Source organism: Equus quagga, chromosome 8 (genome assembly GCF_021613505.1).
Source record: "Equus quagga isolate Etosha38 chromosome 8, UCLA_HA_Equagga_1.0, whole genome shotgun sequence".
Taxonomy (NCBI): domain Eukaryota; kingdom Metazoa; phylum Chordata; class Mammalia; order Perissodactyla; family Equidae; genus Equus; species Equus quagga.
This window is the reverse complement of record NC_060274.1, coordinates 78,822,776-78,848,507: the sequence shown is the minus strand read 5'-3', so window position 1 is coordinate 78,848,507 and position 25,732 is coordinate 78,822,776. Positions and strand designations below refer to the sequence as shown.

The window sequence follows — 25,732 nt, the reverse complement described above, 5'->3', positions numbered from 1 at the left end:
AATCTGATGAAGCAGAAGGCCAACCGTAAACCTGCCGTAAAACATCACTGCGACAGCGGAAATAGGAGCTCATTTAACTCAGATTTCTACATGAAATGAATCGAATCACTGTTAAAATGTAAATGGGTCCTGCTCTAGCCAAGGAAGTTGGTCATATCTACTGGAAATTTATTATTGCTCCTTGCTGGATCTGAATATCACTGGTGAATACTTTGTCAGTGAATATAAACACATTGCTGAAGGCCCACCAAGGCAGCTCCATCAACCTGTAGACTTGCTAGATTTTCATTCTGAAACCAAATAAAGCATGGGGTGTTGTTGGGTTTGGGTAACATGATAGTATCCTTGTACGCAATTTACCTCTCTCCTTAGTAAGTGTGTTGGAAAAATTACATGTGGGAAAAATTAAGAATTAAAGTGCCAGAAAAATTACCAAATGAAATGATTCAAAAGAAGTAAATTGCTAAATTCCAAGAAATGGTATTTACCTTTTATTAATAGAAACTCAGTTTCTCACTAGCCCTACTAAAAAAAGTACTGAATAGATATTAACAAATGTTGGCATAAAGAGGTATTAAATTATTAACGTCATACTGGCCACATACGTCAATCCAGCCTTGCCAGTACGTCTACCAGAAGGGTATGGAGAAGATGAAGTGAGATAATCCTCATTAAGAGCATGTGTCTTAAATATAGGAAGAGCTCAAGAGCTGTGCCTGTTTAGCATGGTGATGGTGATATTTCCTTTGCTCACATCACCTCACTGGCTGCTAAAGGACCTCCAAGGTCCTCAGCCTGATGTACAAGCCCATCTAACTCCTCCAGCTTTGTTTTCTGTTACTTCTCAGCACTGTGCTATTCACTGGTCCCATGTCAGATCTGGTGCTTTTCTCCCCATTCCTCTGTTTATGCCAGTTCTCCACCTTGACTGCCCTTCTCTCCTCCCTTCATCCACCTATCAGAATCTTTTTCTTGAAGACTCTTTCATAGTCTTACCTTCTCCCTCAAACTGGATGTGACATTTTATTCTTTCTGTATCTGCCTTATAATTGTTACTTTCTGAATTGCTTACCTTTGTTCAGTTCAACAGACAAGTACTTAACATTATATTCTAGATATTACTCCAGGTATAAGAATAAGAAAACATACTCTCTCCCCTCGAGAAGGAACTCATAGTGTAGGTTCGTAAAGACAGAAGTTTGTGTTGCTAGCTATAAAACACTGAGAGAAAAAAATGGTGAGTGTACAGAAAAAGAGCTTTGTTAGGCCAGGAGGAAGGACTCTGCATTTTGTCTAGGTCTGTGGGTGATAGTGGTGAGAACTCAGAAGGATCCTCCCTAAGGAAATGATGGTTGAGCTGGAGAGCCCAGTGGACAAGAAGAATTTCACCTGGTGAAGGCGGGGACAAGGGCATTCTAGGCTAGAAACAAAGAAATGGGGGAAGGTGCACCTGGAAGGAGAGTCTGAGACCGATGGCCTGGTCTTCAAGGCCAGGTTGAGGCTTCAACCTGAATGTTGGCCATTGTTTAATAGAGTGGGGCCCGTGGGTGTTAAAACTCTCAAACCTGCACATCACTGGGCTGAGTCCTACTCATCAAGAACGCTGGGGGTGGGGCCGTGGAGCCTAAATTGGTATCGAGCTCCCTGTGTGACTCTCGTGTTCTCTAAAGGACAGAAGTCTAAAGGGATGAGGGGATGGCATGATCAGACTCGCCTTTTGGAAGTGGAACTCGGTCAGCTGTGTAGAGAATGGATTGAGGGAAGGCTGTCTGGGGGGGGGCTGTGGCAGTGGCCCAGGTGAGAGGTGGTGAGGTCATGAGCTATGACAGTGGTAGAGAGGAGGAAGGATGGAAACATTACAGAGGTAGAAGTGACAGGATTTAGTGAGAGACTGATGTGAGGGTTAAGAGGAAGGAAGAACATGAAGATGCCTGGTGGTGATCTAAACCCAAATACAGACTCCAAGAGGAGGAGGAGGCTTGTGGCATATTGTGAAGGTGATGCGTGCGATTTCAGACCTGTGTGTCCTCACACCCTATTAAATAGATGACTTTCTTGAGGACAGATTGTGCCACTGTACCTATCATAGCAACGTATTTGTAGCAAATCCATGATGGTCTGTGAAATGGAAATATTCAGCATGTAACTGGAGCTGTGTGCCTGGAACTCTGAGAAGAGGGCAGAAATGGAGACGCAGATGTGGGAATATGCTGCATAACGGTGAGAGCTGAAACCGTAGGAACAGATCAGATCACTGAGGAAAGAGGCCGAGAGAGGAAAGAGCCTGCAGGAAACTTGTGTGTTTAGAGGATTCAAGGATGATAAGGACCCAGAAGAGAGTTTTAAAACAACAGTCTCAAGTTCAGCTGACAGGGACAGACTGGGAGAGAAAAGAATGTTGGGACAGACAGATACTGGTCATTGCTCAGCTTCCAAAGAGGCGTTCATGTGGCACTGGATGGGCCAGATTAGAAGACTGTGTGAGATGGCTTGATGGTGAATACAGACCACTATTGTTCAAATTTTAACACTAAAACAAATACAGTGATGAGGCAAAGGTTGCAGTTGTTTTTTTCCCTTACTTTTTAAAGAATAGAAAAGATTTGAAGATTTTGAAGCATTTGTGATATGTTGGTAACTGAAAACGAATAAACTTGATCAGCATTTCTTGCTGTAAGCTCGTTGCCATGCCATCACAGAGGGGAACGTATTCCTTGCTGACCGTGGATGAAGTGTTGTTGAGGGGCCTCCTAAAAGAAATATTGTGGTCCCACTCCAGGAATGGTACAAAAAAAAATCACTAGTTATTTAGATAATGAAGAACTAGGTTCTGCCTCCTGTGGCCTGGAAACACCTCAGTGTTTTCCTAATTTTTTATGTCTACAATCCACAGAACACACAAAAGGGCCTGGCCTGATACACTGATACACATCTCACCAACATTTGTGAAAAATACTTTACTAGTTAGGATGCATTTTGATATTTATTTTTTTCCCTATTGTTCTATTATATTCTGTTCTATTCATTTAAAAAATGAGGGGCCGGCCCAGTGGCGAAGCAGTTAAGTGCACACGTTCCGCTTTGGCAGCCTGGGGTTCACCAGTTCGGATCCCAGGGATGGACATGGCACTGCTTGGTACGCCATGCTGTGGTAGGCATCCCACATATAAAGTAGAGGAAGATGGGCACAGATGTTAGCTCAGGGTCAGCAAAAAGAGGAGGATTGGTGGCAGATGTTAGCTCAGGGCTAATCTTCCTCAAAAAAAAAAGAAAGAAAAGATGGGCCACCCCAGTGGCACAGCAGTTAAGTTCTGCTTCAGTTGCCTAAGGTTTGCTGGTTTGGATCCTGGGTGCGGACATGGTACTGCTTGGCAAGCCATGCTGTGGTAGGCATCGCACATATAAAATAGAGGAAGATGGGCACAGATGTTAGCTCAGGGCCAATCTTCCTCAGCAAAAGGAGGAAGATTGGCAGTAGATGTTAGCTCAGGGCTAATCTTCCTCAAAAAAAAAAAAAAAAGAAAAGAAATACTGGTCAGGATCCCCATGAAGGGATTTGTGAATGTGCCATTTGACCAGCAGTGTACTGCTCCATCCTTGACTGAGGTGCACTTGGACCACCACAGATACATACATGTTACATGGAAGGACCAGGACAGGTCTCTGGACCTCATCTGTAAAATGGGGATGATTTTACCTGCCCAGCTCGTCAGGTTGTATGAACATCCGATGAGACCCTTTATGAAAGAGCTTTCTAGCTGTAAAAATGCTGCACAGGTGAAAGATTTTATTATTGCCAAAACTTTCATTCTTCGCAAAGTACTCATTGAATTGTTTTTTTCTTAACTATATTTGCTGATTTGAGCACATTGAGATTGAGACTTGAAATGCTAAATTTGTGGCTGTGGTAAAATTTTTGGTTGCCTTGTAATTTAAGACAATAGTTTGGTTGATTTTTAAAGAACGCTCTCAGCTCTAGTCACCTAGTGCGTTACGATCAGTGTGTGTTTAAGTTCTTAGTCTGGCTCTCACCGTTACAAAATTGATCAGCAGAAATTTAATAAGCATCATTTTGAAAGGACATCAATCCTCTTTGTGTTTAGACAATAATATTTGTAGGGTTATTAGACTTTTCTTAGCAACCGTCTTAGTAAGTTGTAGGGAGAGAAAACCTGTTGTCCACAAGGCAATAAGAAAGGGATGTCAAAGCAAGCCGTAAAATCTTTGGAGGCTGGCAACAGTGCTCATCTTGAATCAGTCTTGCTAACTTATAGATAGATACATTTAAACTACATACTCTTATGTGAATTCCTGCTAATTAATCCACATATATTCTTAGTTCTTATGTGGGCTGTGATGTTTACTATTCAGAATATGTGCTTTAGATCTTGTGCTTGTGACTTTTGTTGTGGTAAGTTATTTTCAAAGGGCTTTTCTTGCTTTTAGACTCTGTGTGTTGAGAGATAAGGGGATGGTTTGTGTTGGCAGAGAGTGAGATTCCTAGCCTTCCTCAGTCCCAGAAGTTGTCATTCCTGTGGACATGTTCCGCCAGAGGGAACTGTCCCAGAATCAATATTTGCATAGGAAAGTTTCCTGACTCTTACTCTGATCAGATAAAAGAAGAGTTACACTCAGAAATCTAAATAGCTGCTTCCTCCTCCTTCCACCACATGAGCTGCACGACTAGAAGTCTTGAAGAGAGAAATTGTCTCTTTATATCTTCCTGACATTAATCTTCATATTAAAGGGTCAGTAGAGTGCTCCCTTTTAGATGACTTTAACTGTGGATTTCACACACGAGACTTGCTGGGGCGATCATAAATCCTCAAAAGTCCAGGATGAATAAGTGTTTGTTCCCAAATGGTGTATGTGAACCACTGGCTAAAATGCATTCTTGGAATCATACTTTTTCAGTATTTCCAAGAAATTGATGTTATTTATGTCTTGGAGAAGACCGCTGTCTTTTCTTCGTCATCAGGATGCTAAGATTGAGTCCACCAGCCCTTTGAGAGTCTCTCCGGTATGCACATTAAGATAGATTGCTGAGTTAGATCTAGATAGATATATTTGCCAAGTCTCTTAACTTGCTTGTGTTTCTGGTTCTTGCTCTATTAACCAAAGTGTAACACTGGGCAACAGATTTTGAGGTCTTCAAAGATGTGGCAATAAATGTAGCATTGTTGTTGGGGATAAGCTAGAAATATAGGACTGAATTTTTATCCCAAGTATGCTTCTATGCAAATCTCTTTCTCCTTGGATTCTATTTGTATATATTAAGAATTATGCCTAAATCTCAAAAAAAAGTGTTAAGTGTCAATCCTGAAATTGTTATTCATTGTCCTGCACATCCTATGTCATGTATAATAAGATAAGATAAGGAAATTTCTAGATGACAGAACATTGTTGTTTTAAAAACAAAAACATGAATTTAGTAGGCAGAAATATTCCAAAATTTAATTTTCTTCATTTTTATGGAAATTAAAACTTTTTTTTTGAGGAAGATTAGCCTTGAGCTAACATCTGCTGCCAATCCTCCTCTTTTTGCTGAGGAATACTGGCCCTGAGCTAACATCCACGGCCGTCTTCCTCCACTTTATATGTGGGATGCCTACCACAGCAGGGCCTGCCAAGCGGTGCCATGTCCGCACCCGGCATCCGAACTGGCAAAGCCCAGGCCACCGAGGAGTGGAACGTGCGCACTTAACAAGGCTGGCCCCTTAAAATTAAAACTTTAAAGAGCAAAAATTCAAATAAAGCATACGTTAAATGCCAAGGTATGCTTGGTACTTCATGAGGGTGAAGTTGTTCCACATTGGTATAGTATCAAATTACTCTCCAAGAAAATTACTCCCCATTACAGTATGAGGAAAGATTTCTCTTATTATTTCAATTAGTTAAGTGGCGTTCCTTACTTCTACAGCCCACTGCATTTTTAAGTAGAATTTAGGATGTTATTCTATGTTTTATTTTTCCCTTTGTTAAAATTGTAAATAGGATTGTATTCTTAATTTCTCTTTCTGCTACTTTGTTGTTAGTGTGTAGAAACACCACTGATTTCTATATGTCAGTTTTGTATCCTACAATTTTGCCATATTCATTTATTATTTCTAAAAGTTTTTTGGTGGATTCTTTAGGGTTTTCTATGTATATAAAATCATGTCATCTGCAAATAGTGACAGTTTCACTTCTTCTTTTCTGATTTGGATCCCTTTTATTTCTTTTTCTTGCTTGATTGCTCTGGCCAGGACTTCCAATACGATGTTAAATAAGGATGGTGACAGTGGGCATCCTTGTCTGGTTCCTGTTCTTAGAGGGATAGCTTTCAGTTTTTCTCTGATGTGAATGTTATTAGCTGTGGATTTGTCATATATAGCCTTTATTATGTTGAGGTATTCTCCTTCTATACCCATTTTATTGAGAGTTTTTATCATAAATGGATGCTGTGTCTTGTCAAATGCTTTCTCTGCATCTATAGAGATTATCATGTGATTTTTATTCCTTGTTTTGTTAATATAGTATATCACATTGATTGATTTGCAGATGTTGAGCCATCCCTGCATCCCTGGAATAAATCCCACTTGATCATGATGTATGATGTTTTTAATGTATTTTGCTAGTATTTTGTTGAGGATTTTTGCATCAGTGTTCATCAATGATGTTGGCCTGTAATTTTCTTTCTTTGTGTTGTCCTTGTCTGGTTTTGGTATCAGGGTAATGTTGGCTTCGCAGAATGAGTTAGAAAGCTTCCCTTCATCTTTAATTTTTGGGAACAGTTTGAGAAGGATAGGTATTATGTCTTCTTTGAAAGTTTGGTAGCATCCACCAGGGAAGCAGTCTGGTCTTGGAATTTCATTTTTTGGGTGGTTTTTGATTGCTGTTTTCATCTCCTTACTGGTGATTGGTCTGTTCAGATTCTCTCTTTCTTCTTGATTCAGTTTTGGAAGGTTGTATGATTCTAAGAATTTATTCGTTTTTTTCTAGATTATCCAGTTTGTTGGCATATGGCTTTTTGTAGTAGTCTTATAATCTTTTGTATTTCTGAGGTGTCTTGTAATTTCTCCTCTTTCATTTCTTATTTTATTTATTTGAGCCTTCTTTTTTTTTTTTTTGTGAGTCTAGCTAAAGGTTTGTCAATTTTATCTTTTCAGAGAACCTGCTCTTAGTTTCACTGATTTTTTTCTGTTGTTTTTTCAGTCTCTATTTCATTTATTTCTGCTCTGATTTTTCTTATTTCCTTCCTTCTACTGATTTTGGGCTCTGTTTGTTCTTACTTTTCTAGTTCCTTTAGGTGCACTGTTAGATTGTTTATTTGAGATTTTTCTTGTTTGTTGAGGTAGGTCTGAATTGCTGTAAACTTCCCTTTTAGAACCGCTTTTGCTGTATCCCACAGATTTGGGCATGTTGTATTTTCATTTTCATTTGTCTCCAGGTATTTTTTGATCCTTTGCATTTTTGCCTCTAGTTTTTGAGAGAAAACATGAGTTTTTTTCTTTATTCTAAAGTTCCCTCCTAATCGGGCAACAGTAGCAACAGGGAACGAACTCCCTTTGAACAAGCACAAATGGTAGTTTTTGCTGAAAATAGAGGAACAGCTTCTGCCCACTTCTACTGTTCCTGCCGTGCCTTTGGATGCTCAATGGTAGGAATTATCCTGGTTATCCATGGAGTTTAACAGAAGAATTTCCCTTCCTTCCTTTTTCATAATAGTTATAAAAGTAGTAGCTAATATAAGTAGTTGGAGTCAAGTTGTGCGATTTTGGTCACTTGGGGAGGAATTGTTCATTCCACTTAGTTTTCACAGAGCTCACACTGTGTTCACAGCATTTTAGGTGGGTTCCATGGTAAGCACCACACAGTGGGCATAAAAGGCACACACAAGCAAAAGGTACATGAAATCATATTTTAAAAAATACAGGGCAGCGAGCACAATATTTAGAAATACACAAAACAATGCAAACTGAACCCAAAAGTATAGTGGGTGACCTCACTGTCAGCAAGTTTGGTGTGTTTTTGGCCTTCTTTTTGATAGAGAGAGGAAAAAGAGTAAATGGTATGATGCGTACAGGGAGTAACTTACTCTACTTAGGAGTCACCCTTGATTGCTTCTTCTCCATCATCTCCCTTTTCTCCCCCACTCATATTCAATTTATTGGCGAGTTATGTCCATTTTGTCTGAAAACACAGCTTAACTCCTCCGTGTTTCTTCACCTTGTTGCCACCTCTCTGGCCTGAGCCATTGTCATCTCTACCAAGGCAAGAGCAACAGTCGCTTAACTGGTCTCCTTACTTCTTCTCTTGCTAATCTTACGTCTGTCCTTCACAAAAAAGGCAAAAAGAACTTTTGAAAATACACTTCAAATCATGCACTTACCAATTTAAAATTTCTTAGTGCATCCTCATGTTCTTAGGCTAAAATCTGAATTTATGGTGGTCCGTGCTCTCCCTAGGCTTGTCTCAGATCACTCTCGCCTGCCATGGGTGGCTCCATCCCAATCTTCAGGTCTCAGCCCAAAGACTGCTTCTTCAGAGAAGTACCATCCATGGCCCCTCCCTGAAATGATCACCCCTAGTTGGTTTTCTGTCCTTTCCTCATTTATCATGACCTTTAATTCAATCTTATTTTTTATTATTATTACAGTTATAGTTATTCTTGTTATTATTAGTTGTGGTGGTAGTTGTCATTGTTCATTGGCTGCCTCCCCAGCTAGTCTGTGTACTTTCTGAAGTTCACAAGTCACTATCTGTCTTGTTCACAGGAAAAACCCCAGTGCCAGGCACATAATAGATGCTCAATAAATATTTGTTACCATGAAAGAGCAAACTGTATAGAGAGGAAAATAACTAGATCATTGTGCTTGGATCAGAGTTGGTGGTGAATGTCAGTGTGAAGTTGGAGATTAGGAGGAAGCTAGAGAATTCAAGGAAGACCTTGAGTAAGGAACAGAGTTCAGACTTGATAAGATAAGCAACACATAGGCCAAAGCGTCGCCCTTGTTGTTTTTGTGTTTCTTGAGACTGGTTATTTTAGAAAGTGGTACCCAAGCTGCATTGTATCAGGGAGAGGCTGGAATCAGGGCCTTTGAGTCAGGAAGTTATTGTACCAGCACAGAAAGAGTGACAAGGACTTGGATAGGGAGATGCTGGGGAAATATGCGAGAAGAGGTGGATTCAAGACTCCACGATTTGGAATTTTGTGGTAATAACGCACTGAGCAGTCCAAACGTAAAATTATATGACACGACCAGCCAACAAACCACACTTTTTTTAAAAAAACTTGATAGAAACCTTCATCTTCACCCCAACTCCCTTGTGGGTGAAGCCCGATACTGACATGATGATGTCTGATGGGTTTAGGTGAAGAGGAGAATTGAGATCAAATTTTTCCACTGCCATTTACTTAATAAATGAGATAAGGTACATTAAAAGTACCCAGTGCTATGAGTTAACTTTTCATTCAAATAACAAAAAAATAGTATCAATATTTACATTTTGTGAGCTAATCTACCTAACATTATTTTTTCCTGACAGATTACTATCTGAAAGAATATGACCTCGATGCTACATTTAATATTGTTTTTCTTTGTTTCTTTTTTGTAGCACTTGAGCAAGATGAAGAAAACAGTGACAAACACGTAACTGTGACAGAAGCTGAAGGTGTTCCAGATTCTCAGGTATGATAGATGCTGTGACAGTCCCTCACTGCACCCTTCCCCTGTATTGGGAGTGGTGGACAGTACAGGTGTTGGCAAATGATGAAGGTTTTACCTTTTGTTTTCTGTAAATAGTGGTATTCCTGGGAAAAAATATTATTTTTTATTTAGAGGCATTTTACAAGAAAGGCCCTAAATTGCTAATCATATTTATAATTCATAGAGATTCATGGAGAAGGGACAGATAGGGAGACATACTCCACTTCCCAGAGAAAGCAAGGAAAATACGTGAAGAACCCGGGGATGCCACTCTTAGGGCAGACCATCCCCTGGAGATGGCAGAGTCGAATCAGCTAGCTGACAGCACAGCTGGGACTGGGCCAGACAAATTAGTGTGATGCCTCACCTGCCGAAGATTCTGCGCCAACCCCAGTATCTAACTCATGGCACAGATAGGCTTTTGGTAGCAACTTACCTTCAAATACTGTTGCAGTGTAAAAACTTTGGACACCCTAGTGCTTTCAACAGTTAACTTTATGTAAAAGCACAGCATCTAAAGATTCTTAGCTTGGTTAAACCATTGCATTTCACCTTTAAAGTTCTAAATCTGTTGATTCTGGTCAGAATAATCACATTAGCTTTTTCAATAAATGTTGCGTAGGTTTTAATATTTTGATAAATTCATGTAAGGAGTTGTTTTGCTGTGCTAATATTGAAAATGCTGCAATCAACAAGTTCATACTGAAATTACACTTTAGGGTCCCAGGCAAAGCTGGGCAGAGATTCCCCTACTCAGTGTATTTGACACTTTCTCAAAGGTTTCTTAAATCATTAAATTATTAATGGGACAGATGTTTCTAAACAGAAATTGTTGTTGTTCTTTATTTGTTTTGAACTTACTCTATAGAGAAAAGTTTGTTGTAATGCAATTTTATTTCTCTGTATATCTCAAAAGGATACACAGACCTGTTAGAGTCTTTGTGGCTTTCTTCAGTAACAGTGACATAAGCACACATCTAAAGGATGTTCAGAGGAATGAAATCATGCAACCACTGAATCAATAATTAGATAAGGAACAGATTCTGTTTAGATTTGAGAGTCAAGAGTTCAGTTCACTGGGAGGCATAATTATGAGTGTTAATAGGCCTAGGCTGTGGAGGGAGGAAGGTGCTGTCACATCCTCTGAGGTGTCTGAGAAAGCTTGATCTGCTGTGACAGTCGAAGCACCAGTTTTCTTGGTTTGATTCTGCAGGTCCATCTATACACATGCTCTGGGTAGAATCATCAGTAGTTCAAGTCATGTAAGGTGAGCTTAAAGAAAACTTTCAGAATTTCACTATCAGATATCTAGGCAGAATCAGAAATAAAATGTATGTATGCTTATGGGTGTTAATACGTGTGCACTTTATAGATAAATTTATTAATTTGATGTTTGATGTATACACATATAATTGAGTACCTACATACCAGACTCTGATAAGTATTTCAGATTATTGAAGTCTTCACTCCAGATTATCTTTTAAACAAGTTAAGTGGAAATTGGTTTCTCTTTCGTTCCCCATATGTGATGAAATATGTCACTATGAGAAAAATGCCCCTAGGCTGCTGCAAACTTTGGGTGTGTAAAGGGTTAAGACAGTCACTAACCCCAGGGAGACTGGGCCTTGTTGTGCACAGGTTTCCCACCTGCCAGAAAACTCTAGTTCCCCCCTCATATATTAGCTCCTTTCTTTTCTTTCTCACTAAAAATATCTTTTCTGCCTAAGAAACTCCCTGTTTCAACGCAGTGACGTGTGGGTGGAGTGAAGAGAGCATGTAGACTTACGTTTGCATCCCAGCCCTTCTTCCTCACAGCTGGTGCCTTTAGCCAAGTTCTCTACCGTCTAAACCTGTAAGTTCTTGTAGGGTAGCATCTGTGTCTTTGTCGCCATAGTGTCCCTGCTGTGCTGGGCAGTGACTAATGTGCTTGGTTTTCATCTCTGTAAAGTAGAGATATTATAAAGTTGTCATGAGGTTGAAATAAAGCAACATAAAGATGCCTGCAATCCTGGCACAAAAAATAGTTTCAAGAAATGTTAGGCAGCATACATGAGGTATAAGAGTGCTCTCTCCAGGGCCAGGCCGCCTGGGTTCTCTTCCTGGCTCTGCCACAGTAACCTTGGGCAAGGTCCTCTACTCTCCTGAGCCCCGTGTTCCTTTTCTGTCGTAGTGTTGAGAGGTGACACTTATGCAGCACGTCATATGCACTAGGCACTCTTCTAAGTTCCTTGTTTTTTATTAATGTATTTAAACCTCACAACAAACCTTGTGAGCTAGACAATATAATTCCCCTCACTTTACCTAGGAACTGGTGACTCGGGGGGCCAGGAATCAAACCAAGGCAGTCTGGCTCTAACATCCTTGCTTTTAACCATTGTACTAACTGCTTTCTAACATCTGTAAAATGGGGATAATTGTTGGGTTGTTATGAAGATTAAATGAGTATATGTGAAGCAATTAGAACAGTGCCTGGAACATAGTAAGTACTCAAAAGAGTTATCCTTTATGAGTTATTATCATTATTATGATCATCTCTCACAATGCTTGTGGTGTGAACGTTTACGGTGTCTAACACAGCTGGGCTGCAGTGTTACTCTCTGCCTTCCATCATGGTATCTTCACATACATAAACATTCTAGACCCTTCACTCTTTATAACTCTTTATATAGGACAAAAGGATTAAAGAATCTTTATCAAAATGTATAGAATTTTTGCCGAGTTCTACTTTAGGCTTCTAATGAGATCTTCAACGAGTAATTTATGACGTGTTGAACTTTGGAAATTCTTGCTTTGGTTCAAGTAGCCATTGACCACTGGATTCAGTAATTATTTTCATTGTCTCTCATCCCCCATTGGAATCAATCATTTTAATATTAAGTGATGATAACTATTAATTATACAAATTAATTGCCAAATATTTGATGATTAGTTTATCAGTAGCCAAAGTGTGACTTTTTTTTTAATAGACTGAAGAAAGATCTTATTTAAGACTGTCATAGCTGTCACAGAAAACACATGATCCTTTTAAATCCTTTGTTAGAATTTATTAGAATTTGTGTATTTTCTCTTTTTACTTCTTTATTATTTGTCAAGTTTGCTGCCCTGCTTAGTAGTATGGTCAGTAATGTATACAGGGCTGAGCTGTGATTTCTCTCAGGTCAAAACAAGATAAAATATTGATGGTCTCCTTATTCTGGTCTGAAAGTTCGAGGAATCAACTATATGTAATGAGTGAACACCCTTTTCTTCATCAATTATGTGAATACATCATGTATTTAGTTTCATCAGAAGAGATAATTATACAGGTGTAAAAGATTAAGAAAGTCTTTGAGGGAAATAACAGTAATAAATTTCATGAAACTATGATTTCTGCCTCCTTCTCTGCTCCCAGCATGCTTTGGCAGGACGCAGTATCACACCGTGTTTGTGTAGGATAGGTCTGTTTGAGCAGCGTGGTGTATTAACACAGGTAATTCCAAAAAGGAGGAAGACCAGAGGAGTGAACTTCCCTGAACTTGCATTGCCTCACCTGTACAGTAAGGGACTAGGAGTCACTGAATGATTTCTAAGGCTCTATGACACCGCAGCATGGTGTTTGAGGCCTGTACTAGTGATGCTCTGGGCATTAGTACACCTGCCTTTACCATCACACTTTCTAGCATATGCGCTTTTCACTGTGAATGCTTCTTGGTCCTTTCCTCAATTATTAAAGGGTATATTTTTCTATTCCAGCTAGGAAGAAATTTTTCATAGTCGTCTTTCTCTTTCTGAATAAATTTGAGAACATAAATATTTGCTACCCTAAAATTATTGTTATTATTTTCTCTTATGAGTTTTCTTCTGAATTTTTCTGGAAATAATTCTTAATATTTTCTGGTTTGGAAATAGGTGCATACAATTGAGTAATGTAATATACCATCCCAACCCATCAGTATTTTATTCTGTCATTAGGATTTTCTGTTTGAAGTAGCCAAAAAAAAAAAAAATTATTTCTTGAAATTCTATTCAAGATTTAATTTTTGAAGAAATGAGTCTCTTCTGAAGTAATCAATAAGAATTTATCTGAATACTCTGAATTTCTATTGAATAGCATTCTGTTATTGCAAAAGTGCTGTCATGAAAGGTGAACTCTTTCATCCTAGTTTTCCTTCCCTTGATAGCAATTTTTGCGTGATGTTTTTTCTAGGTGTTTTAGAAAAAGTGATTTTTAAAGTTAGGATAATGCAGAAAATGTATTCATACGTAGAACTGTGCTTTTTTTTTTTTTTTTTGCAAGGAAGATTCGCCCTGAGCTAACAGCCGTTGCCAATCCTCCTCTTTTTTCCCTTGAGGAAGATTAGCCCTGAGCTAACATCTGCACCAATCTTCCTCTGTTTTTTTTTGCATGTGGGATGCCTCCACAGTGTGGCTGATGAGCAGAGTAGGTCTGCACCTGGGATCTGAACCTGGGCTGCCAAAGAAGAGCACGCAGAACTTTAACCACTCCCCCCAGGGGCTGGCCCTCTAGAGCTGGGTTCTTTTTACCTTTTGTCATAAAGCTTGTTCATTTATCATCCTTGTAGCCTTTCCTAAGGGAATCCTGTCCAAGTCTCATTTTACCACTAAAAGAATGGACCCAACATTTTATGACTCCATTTATAAAGGAAACAGACTTTTCATTTACATTCATAACGTTTCTCTTCTCCAATACTGAAAAATCATATGAATAGCTTTAATTATATATTATGGAGACTTTTTTTTTCTTCAAAGCAGACCTTGAAATAAGGTTCTTAAATAATTCTTCTGACGGTTACACATTAATCTTTTATTTTTTTCTGGCCTAGCAGTGTTAGGTAAACTGTTTATGATTAATTTCGCATAGATAAATTAAGTAGTCCAAGAATGGGAAAGTCTAGTCAAGGACTGTTAGTTATCTTACTTCTCCTGCCATAACAAAGCTCCCAAAATATATTAATAAATTCTTGGGTTTTTTTAATTAAATCACTAAATTATGGAGCTGTGAAAGGGACCCCCCCAGAGAAGATCTGGCTTAGTGAGGTGCTTTCAAAGAGGACTGCCTTATGTAACTATCTAGGATGTGCCAGCACCTCTCTGGGCTTAAAGTTCTCCAGGGAATTTAGAAACAGTCATAAATACTCCTTGAAAGCCTTTTTTGATAGTTGCTAACGTAAGGAGTGCTACAGAACTAATTATCTTGTGAAAGTACATCTAGAAATTATGCAGAAACCAGAAAATCAAGACAGCGATATTCCTTTTTTAATCATAAGATGATTTAGTTATCAATATGAAATAAATCGATCTGAAGCCCATTTTTAAAAGTAATAGCATTTTGTGTTTAAAATACTCAATTTGTGCACCCATGTATCTGATTCTAATAAAAATGTATTTCCTCAAGAAAGAAAAGTCTGTATTTAGGATCCTAAGCGTGTGAAATGAAGACTGTTTAGAGTTCTTTAAAAAATCCTGCTCACACAGAGACCAAAAGAGTAGGCAAGTTCTCTTAAATTTCCTCTACTAAGTCCCACTCTTATTGCTGATGATATTATTGGTTATTTTTTTTTAATGTATTTGGGACCCACAGACAGAAGGAAAGACTCTCCAAGCAGAGTCTGTGGGAGCTTAACCCAGTTGCTTTGGAGCCTGTGCTGGTGAGAAGAGAGAACAGGCTCATTCCCACTTGCCAAGTTAGTTAGCTCCAAAGTGCTTTCCTCCTGGGTACCACCCCTGCCTGGCTCCAGTCACACGCATGCCCTCTGTTATACAGGGGTGCCACACTGAGGAGCAGAGAGAGATTAGGAGTAACCCATTTCACTACTGAATAAACAACCACGGAGCAGGTCCTGAGGTTGCAGGGTTATTCACATCCTCTCTCCACCAGCAGGACAGTATGTTAAACACTGGGGGGAAAACATGGATGGAAAGAGAAGAAATTCTAGATGGTCGAGATAAATGAATTTTCTAGATAACAGAAACTTATTCCTTTGTGTGAAACAGTCGAAGAATATTAATCATTTTTGTATAGAAATCTCCCTGAATGGTTTCCTTGTCTTCTTAGTTTAAAGGAGAATATGTAACACCTCTGATCCTCTTTTACTCTCTAGTATTGATTAAAAGAGCGTCTTCGAGATGGCCCTATGTGTAGCATTATCACAGGTATGGACTCTGTTAAAATCCTGACAAATAGAAATAGGTCCCAAGGAGGATGGCTAGGATGGAAAAAGGACCCAAAAATAAAATCAAGTGGGCCCTTAGTCATTATTGACAGTCTTATTCTGCAATCCTTAAACCACTGTCCAGTTTCCTCTTCTCTTAGGTCAGGAGCTGACAAACCACAACCTACTGCCTGTTTTTGTAAATAAAGTGTTACTGGGACACAGCCATGCTCATTCATTTACATATTGTCTCTTGCTGCTTTTGCACTAAAATTGCAGAATTGGGTAGTTTCACCAGAGACCATATGGCCCACTGGGCCTAGAATATTTACCCTCTGGCCCTTTACAAAAAAAAGTTTGTGAATTCTTGAAACCGAAATGCCTATTACATGCCTTCTTTTTGCATACCTCCAGCATCTTCTCACAGTCCTTACTCAGCTAATAACTTGATACTATTTTTCTGGGAAATAGGGGCCTTCAGAAAAGAATTTCCACATGTTCCCACCATGAGATATGCCAACCTACCTGCATGTTTACCCCTGTGCTTCACCTTCCCTCCTGTTAAAGTGAGTGAAATACTCATATTCATGTTTCTGTCTGAGAGTAGATCTTTATGCTCTCTTTCCCACTCAAGGACACCGCTCCTAAAAGGGACACTCTCTCCCTCCTACATCATCAAATTTCTCTCTGTTCTGGATGATTTCTAATAAAGATAAATATGCTGGACTATCCCTCACCTTAAGCAAGCAAGCAAGCAAGCAAAACTCCCTTCAATATCACTCTTAGGTAGTGCCCTGTTTCTTGTAACAGACCTAGTCAAAAGAGTTGTCTCTCATTCTCTGTTAAAGCCATGCTCATGAGGGTTTTTGTTTTCCCTACCACTTTTTATGTTTAAAAAAATGGTATGTTCAAAGTCACCAATTAGTTTCATCAAATTCAGTGTCAATTATTTTGAATTCATCTCTTTTGATATTTTAGCTGCATTTGATACAGTTTTTACTCCCTCCTCCTTGAAACACCTTCTCCACTGCTCACCGGGTTCTCCTCCTGGAGCCGCTCCTTCTTACTCTCCTTTTCTGATTGCTCCTCATCTTCCCAATCTCTCAACATTAGACTCGGTTCGTGGATTTCTTCTCTTCTCTGTTTACATCCACAGGTAACCTCACTCATTCCTCTGGTTTTAAGTACCATCTACACTGTGATAACTCCCAAAGCCTTATCTCCAGCCTGGACTTCTCCTTTGGACCTCCAGGCTGCCAACCCAGAGCTCCACTTGGATGTCTAATAGGCATATTCCTTCCCAGACCTTCTCCCCTAGTCTTCCCAATCTCAGGAAATGATAACCGTACCCTTCCAGTTACTCAGGCCAAATATCTTGGAGACAACAAGTTCTGTTGGCCCTGCCTTTGTAATATATCCAGATTCTAACCACTTCTCACCATCTCTGCCGTTACCACAAGTTCCAAGCTATCTCTTGTCTGAAGACCGGTCTTCTAATTGGTCTTCTAGCTTCAACTACTTCTCCTCACCTAACAGTGTTTTCTCAACCCAGAAGACAGAATGATCCTATTAAAGTATAAGTCAGATTATGTAATCTCATTGAAACCTTTCAAAGGATTTCCATCTTGTTCAGAAAAAGAATCTAAACTCCTTACACATCCTGTAAGGAAACTACATGATCTGGTCTGACATCACCTCTCTGGCCACTCATACTGGTCTCCCTCTTACCAGCTCTGCTCCAGCCGTGCTTTTCTTTGCTCTTCCTTGAACATGCCAAACATACCCAAGCCTCAGGACACTTGCACTTCTGTTCCTCTGCCTGAAACACCCTTCCTCACTTCCTTTAGGTCTCCACTCAAATGTTATCTTACTAAAGAATCCTTCCCAGACATTCCTATCTTAGTAACACTTCAATCATTTCTCTATCTCCTTGCCCTTTTTTATTTTCCTTCCAATAATGTATTACCATCTGATATTTCATATCTCTATGTTATATAATCTACATCCTCTATTGAATGTAAGCTCCGTGACAGGTAGGGCTTTGTTTTTTGTTGTTGCTGTTCACTACTATATTCCTAGAACCTATAGTAGATCTTGGCACATGATTGCTGCTCAGTTAAAATGTCGAGTGAGTGAATGAATGAATGCATAAAGTAGGAAGATGGAGAAAATATATATGGGGAATGCTAAAAGGATATCATAAACAGTGGTATTTAAATATTCAAAAGATTGTCGTATTGGATAAGAAGAAGATATAGTTCTGTTGCTTTAGAAGGCAAAACTAGTACTCATAGGGCGAAGTTCAGTAGTTTCAGAGTTTTGTCTAATGTGATAGGGGACTTTCCAACAATCGTGGCTCTCCAACAGTGCACAGGCTGTCTTAAGATAAACTGAGATCCCTGTCCAAGGAAACCTTGGAAACAAACTGGAGGACCTCTTGTGAGGGATGTTGGAAAAATAAATCTCTGACCTTGGTGGAGGAATTCCACTTGCTGTCCTTTGGGAATCTGTGATTTGGGCCACTTCAAGGATTTGTTAATATCCTTCCTAGTTGTTGGAGAAACTTCTAGAGAATAGTCTTTCTTTGCATGGGTGGTCCCATTTCTCTGATGCCCACTCAACAAAATGGTTATCTTTAGCACAAAGCGTTAAGACCATGAAGCTGTGATCACTTACTGGCCCCCTCTCCGTATTTGGTCATGTTGCTGAGTCCATTAAAATTCTGTAGGTTGTATTGGGTGAAACAAAGATTCCATAGTTTTGGCTGTTCTTGCCAAGAGTAACTTCAGATTTCTTTATTAGATCATGTCCTGATATGGCAATGTGAACCATTTTTGAAAGAATTTGAGCAGAAACAGTTTGTAATTTTTGTGTTGTAACGAATGCATTTTTTTTTCTAATCAAAATCCTTGATTCTCCTCCATATTACTCAGGTACTTTGGTGTAATAAAAAATATGATGCTTTATGGATCATTTCCAAACCATGATGGAATTTTAAGCTTTCTTTTTTCAGTTTATTTCTAATAAACTTTTCCACCATATTTTGTGCAGTATTGGAAGTATTTTGCTCATAATGCCCCGTAGTAACTTTCCAGTTGTGAAAAAAAATTATCTTGTGATCTTCTTAACTGTGTATTTGTACATGGAATGGTCTGGTGGAGCTAAAGAGTTAGGAGGTTGTGTTCTGTTATTTTTAGTACTCTGTATCACTTCACCCTTATGGCCGGAGTAGTTCCTGGCTAACTTTCCCATGAGTTTTTAACCTCTTGCTAGGCTTATGTAACAGGAAACAGGCTGTTAGGAACAAATACTGGGATATCAGGAGCAGACTTCAGTAGCAAATGATTTAGTTTGCTCTGCCCTTCACCCTCTTAAAGTAGACTGATAAATGATCTCAACTTTAAGTCTTTTGGTGCTGCGTTTCTAGATTAAAATAACACAGTTTCAGTTCTGGAAAGGCAAAATATTTTACCAAGACCATGATTTAATCCAGGCGACGGAGAAGATGAGCTTATTATAAGGTGAACTTTTCAGTGGTGTCATGTCCTGGGACTGTGGATTTAAGTATATCTTCGCTTTTTCTCCAACTCTTAAGGCAGGGGTGATGTGCAAGCTTCAGGAGAGAGATGATATCGGACGAATTGAACTGGTCCAGAAGCTGGCAAGAGAAAACTGTCAATTTCTGCAGACGGACAAAAAAGAACAGGAGAAATCTGAACACGTAAGCCCTTTTCCTCTTGGGGATGCAGGTTTGAAGGAGTGGAAAATATTTCTGCCCAGCTGTACATTTGAAGGAAAGAATATTTTATTTTAAATTCTTTAGGTTTTGTTTTTTTCCCCCTCCAAAAGCATCTGCCTTAGTAAAATCACAGCTGCTCATAGCTCTGAGCCAGTGGTTTATGACACTGGACTTGTAAGATAACTCTTCTCAAAAGTAAATCATGTGGAAATATAAGGACACGTGAGTAAATATGAATCCGTGTCTATTTATGATCCTGATTTGATGGCTTTCAAGTTCGGCTTGGGGAGTTTCACCCTATCTGTTTGTAGAATATGAATTTTGAAAGAACATTCTGATGTATTTTTATGTTTGGTACACGGGTGGATCTAGTGACCAAGCAAATGTGTCTTAGATCACTAGAGATGAATAAGAACAGAAGACCAAGTGAGAGCATCAGAAGGGCGTTGTCCCGGTATCTTATGAATGTTTGTGTTCCAACAAGAGTTATATTGTTTGGATGTAGTTAAACTGGAGGAAAGGGACACTCTGCTCGGTTCTTCTGAAAGCGGTTATTCAGATTGAGCCTTAGAACTGAGAATGCTGCCGTCATGCTGGGAAGACAATGGGACTACTTTCTTCTGCTACATGTTATTGTCTGTTGACTTTTTGTTGTTGTTTCTAAGACTTGACACTCAGTGCTGAACTATCCAGGATTGCTCATGAAAGGGAAAATTCCTTAGTGCTTATAAACATGTCTCTCTCTGACTTTAATTTTTCCTTGGAATTTTATTTTCAACCCTTTCCAAGGGGGAAAAAGTGCTTCAGGCTTTTTCTGTTCCAAGGCCATCAATACAATGTTAGAGTTTTACTGAGCAGGAGAGGAGGTGAAATGTTCAAGAAGGGCAGGCTGCTTAGTTTAATAACATAACACATCTCTAACAGTGGGACATCGAATCATTACAATTGGTCTCTCAAGGGGAAGAATAATTAGGCAGTTTCAAAGCCTTGTAATTGCAGCTATTTCAGAGGTGACTATTGAGTTTAAGTGCAAGTGGAGGTCTCAGGAGCTTTCACTTAGCTGGGTAGTATTGATAAATTTAGGAATTTGTTTAAGTTGTTAAAAGTATCCTAAAATTTGACTCTATCAAAGACTGACTCTTAACCTCTGCTGTGACCTTAAAATATTTGAATATCCTACTATGTGGCTTAAATTTCTCAAAACAATATTCCTTTTCATTCATTTTAATTAGAAGAGCAGCAGTTTTCATAAGCTATAGTTTATTGATTTCAAGATGCATGTTTCCCCCACCTTTTAGCATCTCTGAAATCAGAATGGGTCTTAATTATTGATGGTATGGAACGTGTCATAGTTTACAGTAGTCCCCCTTATCTGCGGTTTTGCTTTCTGTGGTTTCAGTTACCCAGGGTCAACTGCAGTTCGAAAATATTAAGTGAAATATTCCAGAAATACACAATCCGTAAGTTTTAAATTGTGCGCCATTCTGCCTGGGACGCTATATCACAGTGCTTACATCATTCACCTCACTTCACCTCACTTCACCTCATCACGTAGGCATTGTATCATCTCACATCACCACAAGAAGGGTGAGTACAGTACAATAAGATATTTTCAGAGAGAGACCACATTCACATGACTTTTATTACAGTATATTGTTATAATTGTTCTATTGTATTATTAGTTATTGTTAATCTCTTACTGTGCCTAATTTATAAATTAAACTTTATCATAGACGTGTATGTATAGGAAAAAACAGTTACATGTAGAGTTCAATACTATCCACGGTTTCAGGCATCCACTGGGAGTCTTGGAAAGTATCCCCCATCAGATAAGGGGGGACCAGTGTAATTGTGAGCATTTTTCTTTTTCAGTAGTCCTTAAAATGAATGATATATTTTGCAATGGATTGTATATTCAATTCAACGGACCAACAATAATCTGAGGGTAGGGCAACATCTTTTAAATCAAACAAACAGTAGAGTACCACTTCACCAAGGTTAGAAATCATCTGTCTCAGGCCAACAAACAACTTATTGAAAAGGTACCTGTGTGCCTTATGTGTAGTTCAGTCCAGAATATTACATTCAGCTAATGAGAATATAATATGTTCCAAATATAAAATAGAAATGGGAACTTGGTGCTGATAATTGTAAATACTTTTAACATGAAACAAATTTATGGGTAGAAGGTTTGCAACTTTGCTTATGGTTATCTACTCTCTGTTATCTTTAAACTTTCATTTTAAGACAGTAAAATAGAACACTAAGGATTTTTACTTCTTGCGTGAATGTCATAATATGGATGCATTAACAGCTCTGAAGTGTTTGTGCTGCTGAGAGGAAAGATGGTGTCTAAATGAACATGGGAATTATGGCCTTCTCTGTGTAGACTTTTCTACTGAAACTTAAAGTAAGAAAAGGTGAATATTAAGGATCCTTCTTCTTTAGTGATAAATAGAAACTTAGGCATTCTGTGACCTCCCTCCTGCAGGAGGACAGCAGTTGAACTAATCAACTCTCAAGGCTGATATTTATATAGTACTCCACTAAGTGCATTATTTGATACTAGATGCTTACACTTTTAACAATAATTTATTAGGAATAAAAACCATTTGGGGGGCTGGCCCCCTGGGCTGGTGGTTGAGTTTGGTACACTCCACTTCAGCGGCCCAGGTTTGGTTCCTGGGCACAGACTTACGCCACTCACCGGTGGCCGTGCGATGACAACAACCCACATACAAAGTAGAGAAAGATTGGCACAGATGGTAGCTCAGGGTGAATCTTCCTCAGTAGGAAAAAAAAAAAACCCCAACAAAACAAACACAAAAACAATCTGGTAGATTATTTTACTGCTTTTTTTGTCTAAAGCATTTGATATATCTATACCTTTGCTTGCACATGGAGTTCACAGTGTCCATGAGATGGATGTAACATTTTCATTTTTCCTGGCCTCACTTTCTTTTCAATAGGGGCCGTCTACTCTTGCTCTTGAAAGCTCAGTTGTAACACAGAATGAACAGAGGAAACTGCAGTTTACATAATGTAAACCTAGTTCTGCACTTTCCTCTTCTTGTTATGACCACAACAATAATGACCAAACCCTAGAGTTACATATAGATTTTCTTTCTTTTATGATTTTAAAATGCTTCAAGTACTTCATCTACCATTCCTGGGCCAAAGTTATTTAAGTGGACAGTGGCGAAATTTGAGTTAGAATCCAAGTCGCTTATTGAGTCATTCTTTTACCAAACCGCAGTGCTTCTCTACTTCTGGAATGCCACATCCCTTTTTGTACATAAGTGCCAAAGTGAGAAAGCTACTTTGAGGTACTGCTGCATAGAGATAGAAATGAATTTGATGGAATAAAGCTTTTGTTGCTGGTATGTCTTGTTACAAATTGAAGGGGCTTAGGGCTTTCTAAGTAGCCATATCTAATATTTTCTTAAACTGGTAAATGCCATGATTATAAATGCATGCAATTAGAGAAACACTTCACTCTGTGCTTGTGCCAAGATGTTTCTGAAATAAAAAAAGTTAAATGTATAATTATCACAAGTTTCTCGAGAAGCACTTGGTTTTCCTCTTTTATATTAACAAGCAGTAGGCAAAATTAGCCAGCACTCATTCCTAAGTGTTGAAAATTATGTGAGAACTTTAAGAAGGGGTCAGGAATTGGCTATTTCTTTTAAACATTATAAGAATGACATTAACATTGGGTTATTTATTCTTTAAAGAATAAAGAGAAGGTAATCTCTTATGGAGGCATCACGTTTTCTAGCCTTAATCCTATGATTATATCAATAGAGGAAGGGGCTTGTGTTACCAAATGAGGACGTGTCGGCTTGACCTTGAAGAATGACCAATGTTCATAGAAGGGCAGTGCAGGGAAAAGCATTTAAGGCAGAGAGACCAGCAGGAAGATGCATGACTAGATGATTCATGGGGAATGAAGGTAGTGGGCTGTATGGGAGGCTAGAATTCAGTTGTGAAAGACCGAGTAAGCCACCCGAGGGAGTTTAGACTTGCTTTTCTGGCAAAGGGAAGCCATCAAAGAAGGGAAGTGGCATAATCAAAGGTGGTCTTCCTAAAATCCCTCTGGCATCAGTTTAGAGGAAAAATGGAGTGGGGAAGAGGGACGTATTGGAGAGAACCCTTGGAAAGCTGTTGTAGTGAGTCAGGAGAGAGATGTAAGCCTGAACCAGGGCGGCAACTATGGGAAATGAGAAGTCCGCAGATGTTGAGAGTCATTTAGATGGTAAAATTGGCAGAATTTGATGACTGCTAATGGGAAGGGATATGTGCTAATTTATATTAAGAAATTTTGAATTTTTATTGTTTTATGTGGTATAGTGGTAGACATGAGAATGTTCTGTTTATCACCAGAATGGTTGTTCACTTTTGCCAAAAAGCTACATAAGACATTTACCTTGCTTTGTTTTCCTGTAGTATGTTTCCGGTGTCTGAGATACATTCTAAAGCACTTAGTGTTTATCTCATGAACAAATTGTTAGATGGGGGTTCTGGCTAACAGTATGGGGACCACATAAACCTTCTTCTTAGACTAGACACTTTGACAATACCTTAAGGACGGAGAATCCCTGGTAGCCCCAAAATAAACTGAATTATTTGGCCAAATCTTTGGCATTTGCTGCAATGTTGTTTGTACTTCAGATTTCACGGTGACTCTAGAGGTGCTCTCCTGACCCATGTAGACTGAGTTGGTGTTACTAAACTGTTATTCCAGAATACTCTTGGTCATTTATTTATTCAGTACACCTTTATTAAAGCTGATGCTATAGGGATCCAGAATAACTATGATAGCTCTGACCCTGAAGGAGTATAGTCAAGTTGTAGAGAAGACGTTGACACAAATAACTGAGACACAAGGAGGCAGTGATGATTTTCTCAAAGAGATACATAGGAGTTAGAAGAATTTACACCTAGGGAAACAGGATTCTCTATATGGTAGAGGTAGAGTTTGATGTGGACCTTAAGGTAGGTTTTAGGTTGGATTTAAACAATTCAAGTGGAAGAAAAGCATTCCCAGTGGGAAGAATAGCATTCGAAAATGTACAGAAGTGTCAAAATACAAGGTATTTTTTGGAAATCCAAAACCATTCTGTGTCACCAGAGTACCAAGAGTGGGCGTGAAGGGGGAGATGGTGACAAGGAGGCAGGTGAAGGAAGATTTAGTGAGAAATGACATTGGGACCAGACTGCGAAGGGTATTGAGGGCTGAGAAGTTTCACTTCATTCTACAAATAAAGAGGAGCCATTGACTTGTTGGTCTTGTTAGTTTTCATAAAAAAGGAGGATGAGTGGGGCCTTATGTGAGGTAAATGATATTATTTCAGTATAACAAATTAGAAGGCTGAGGCTGATGAGTGATTAAGCAGAACTGAGCGAAGCGTGAACTCAAGTCTGATCATATGTGGAGCACATCTTCTCAGCAATCACCCTTGCAGGGAGGACTGAGAGGAAGGAGGACAGGAAGCCAGGCTGACAAGAATCATGATAGTCCTCAGAAAGACGAACAACTAGGAGGACAGCCCTGGGGGAAAGAGACAGAACAATAATGTATTGAAGGGCTGGTGGTGGTAGATGGGGGAAGGTTGAAAGAAAAGGGAATGCTAAGGTGCTTGCTTAGTTTGAGTCCTAACTTAGATTTGAAAAGCATATAAACGGTTCAGATTTTAGTATCTGTGAAACAGCTATATTAAAATATATATATCTAGATGTGAATCCTATTTTCTGGAATGCAACTGCACTCTTTACTGAAAGACCGAAACTATTTTTCCTGAAATGTAGCTTATGCTTGTAGAGTAGAAATACCAACAGTAGCTCCTAAACTGAGTTCCTCATTTCCAAATTGCAGACATGAGAGTCTATAAAGTGTATGTGAAAGTCGTGCTAAATGCCGCTTTCCCTAGGGACTCTGTCCTTATCCCTCCCTTTCCCGCCCGTTTTCTTTCAGTTCCTTTGTTAAGTCTGGGGACCCACCCCACTTCCTTCCCTTTTCTAATTCACTTATGAAATATGGGTGGGAAGGGGATTTTGCACATTCTGAACCTGAATCTTGGCATAGTCTGCGGCCAGGGTAGGGTCCCTATCACTCAGCCTCAACCGGAATTTCCTTTTCCCTGTTTCCTGCA

The 25,732-nt window shown here is 39.1% G+C and overlaps 1 protein-coding gene across 2 annotated transcripts in view; it reads left to right on the top strand.

Annotated features, from left to right (window-relative positions):
* The window catches only part of RAPGEF5 (Rap guanine nucleotide exchange factor 5), a 221,175-nt gene that overhangs the window by 101,596 nt on the left and 93,847 nt on the right, over positions 1-25,732 (top strand). For both annotated transcript variants that reach the window (XM_046669359.1, XM_046669358.1), the window contains exons 8-9: positions 9,598-9,671; positions 19,437-19,562. In XM_046669359.1, coding sequence (XP_046525315.1) covers positions 9,598-9,671; positions 19,437-19,562 — 200 coding nt within the window. The remainder of the gene's footprint in view (positions 1-9,597; positions 9,672-19,436; positions 19,563-25,732) is intronic.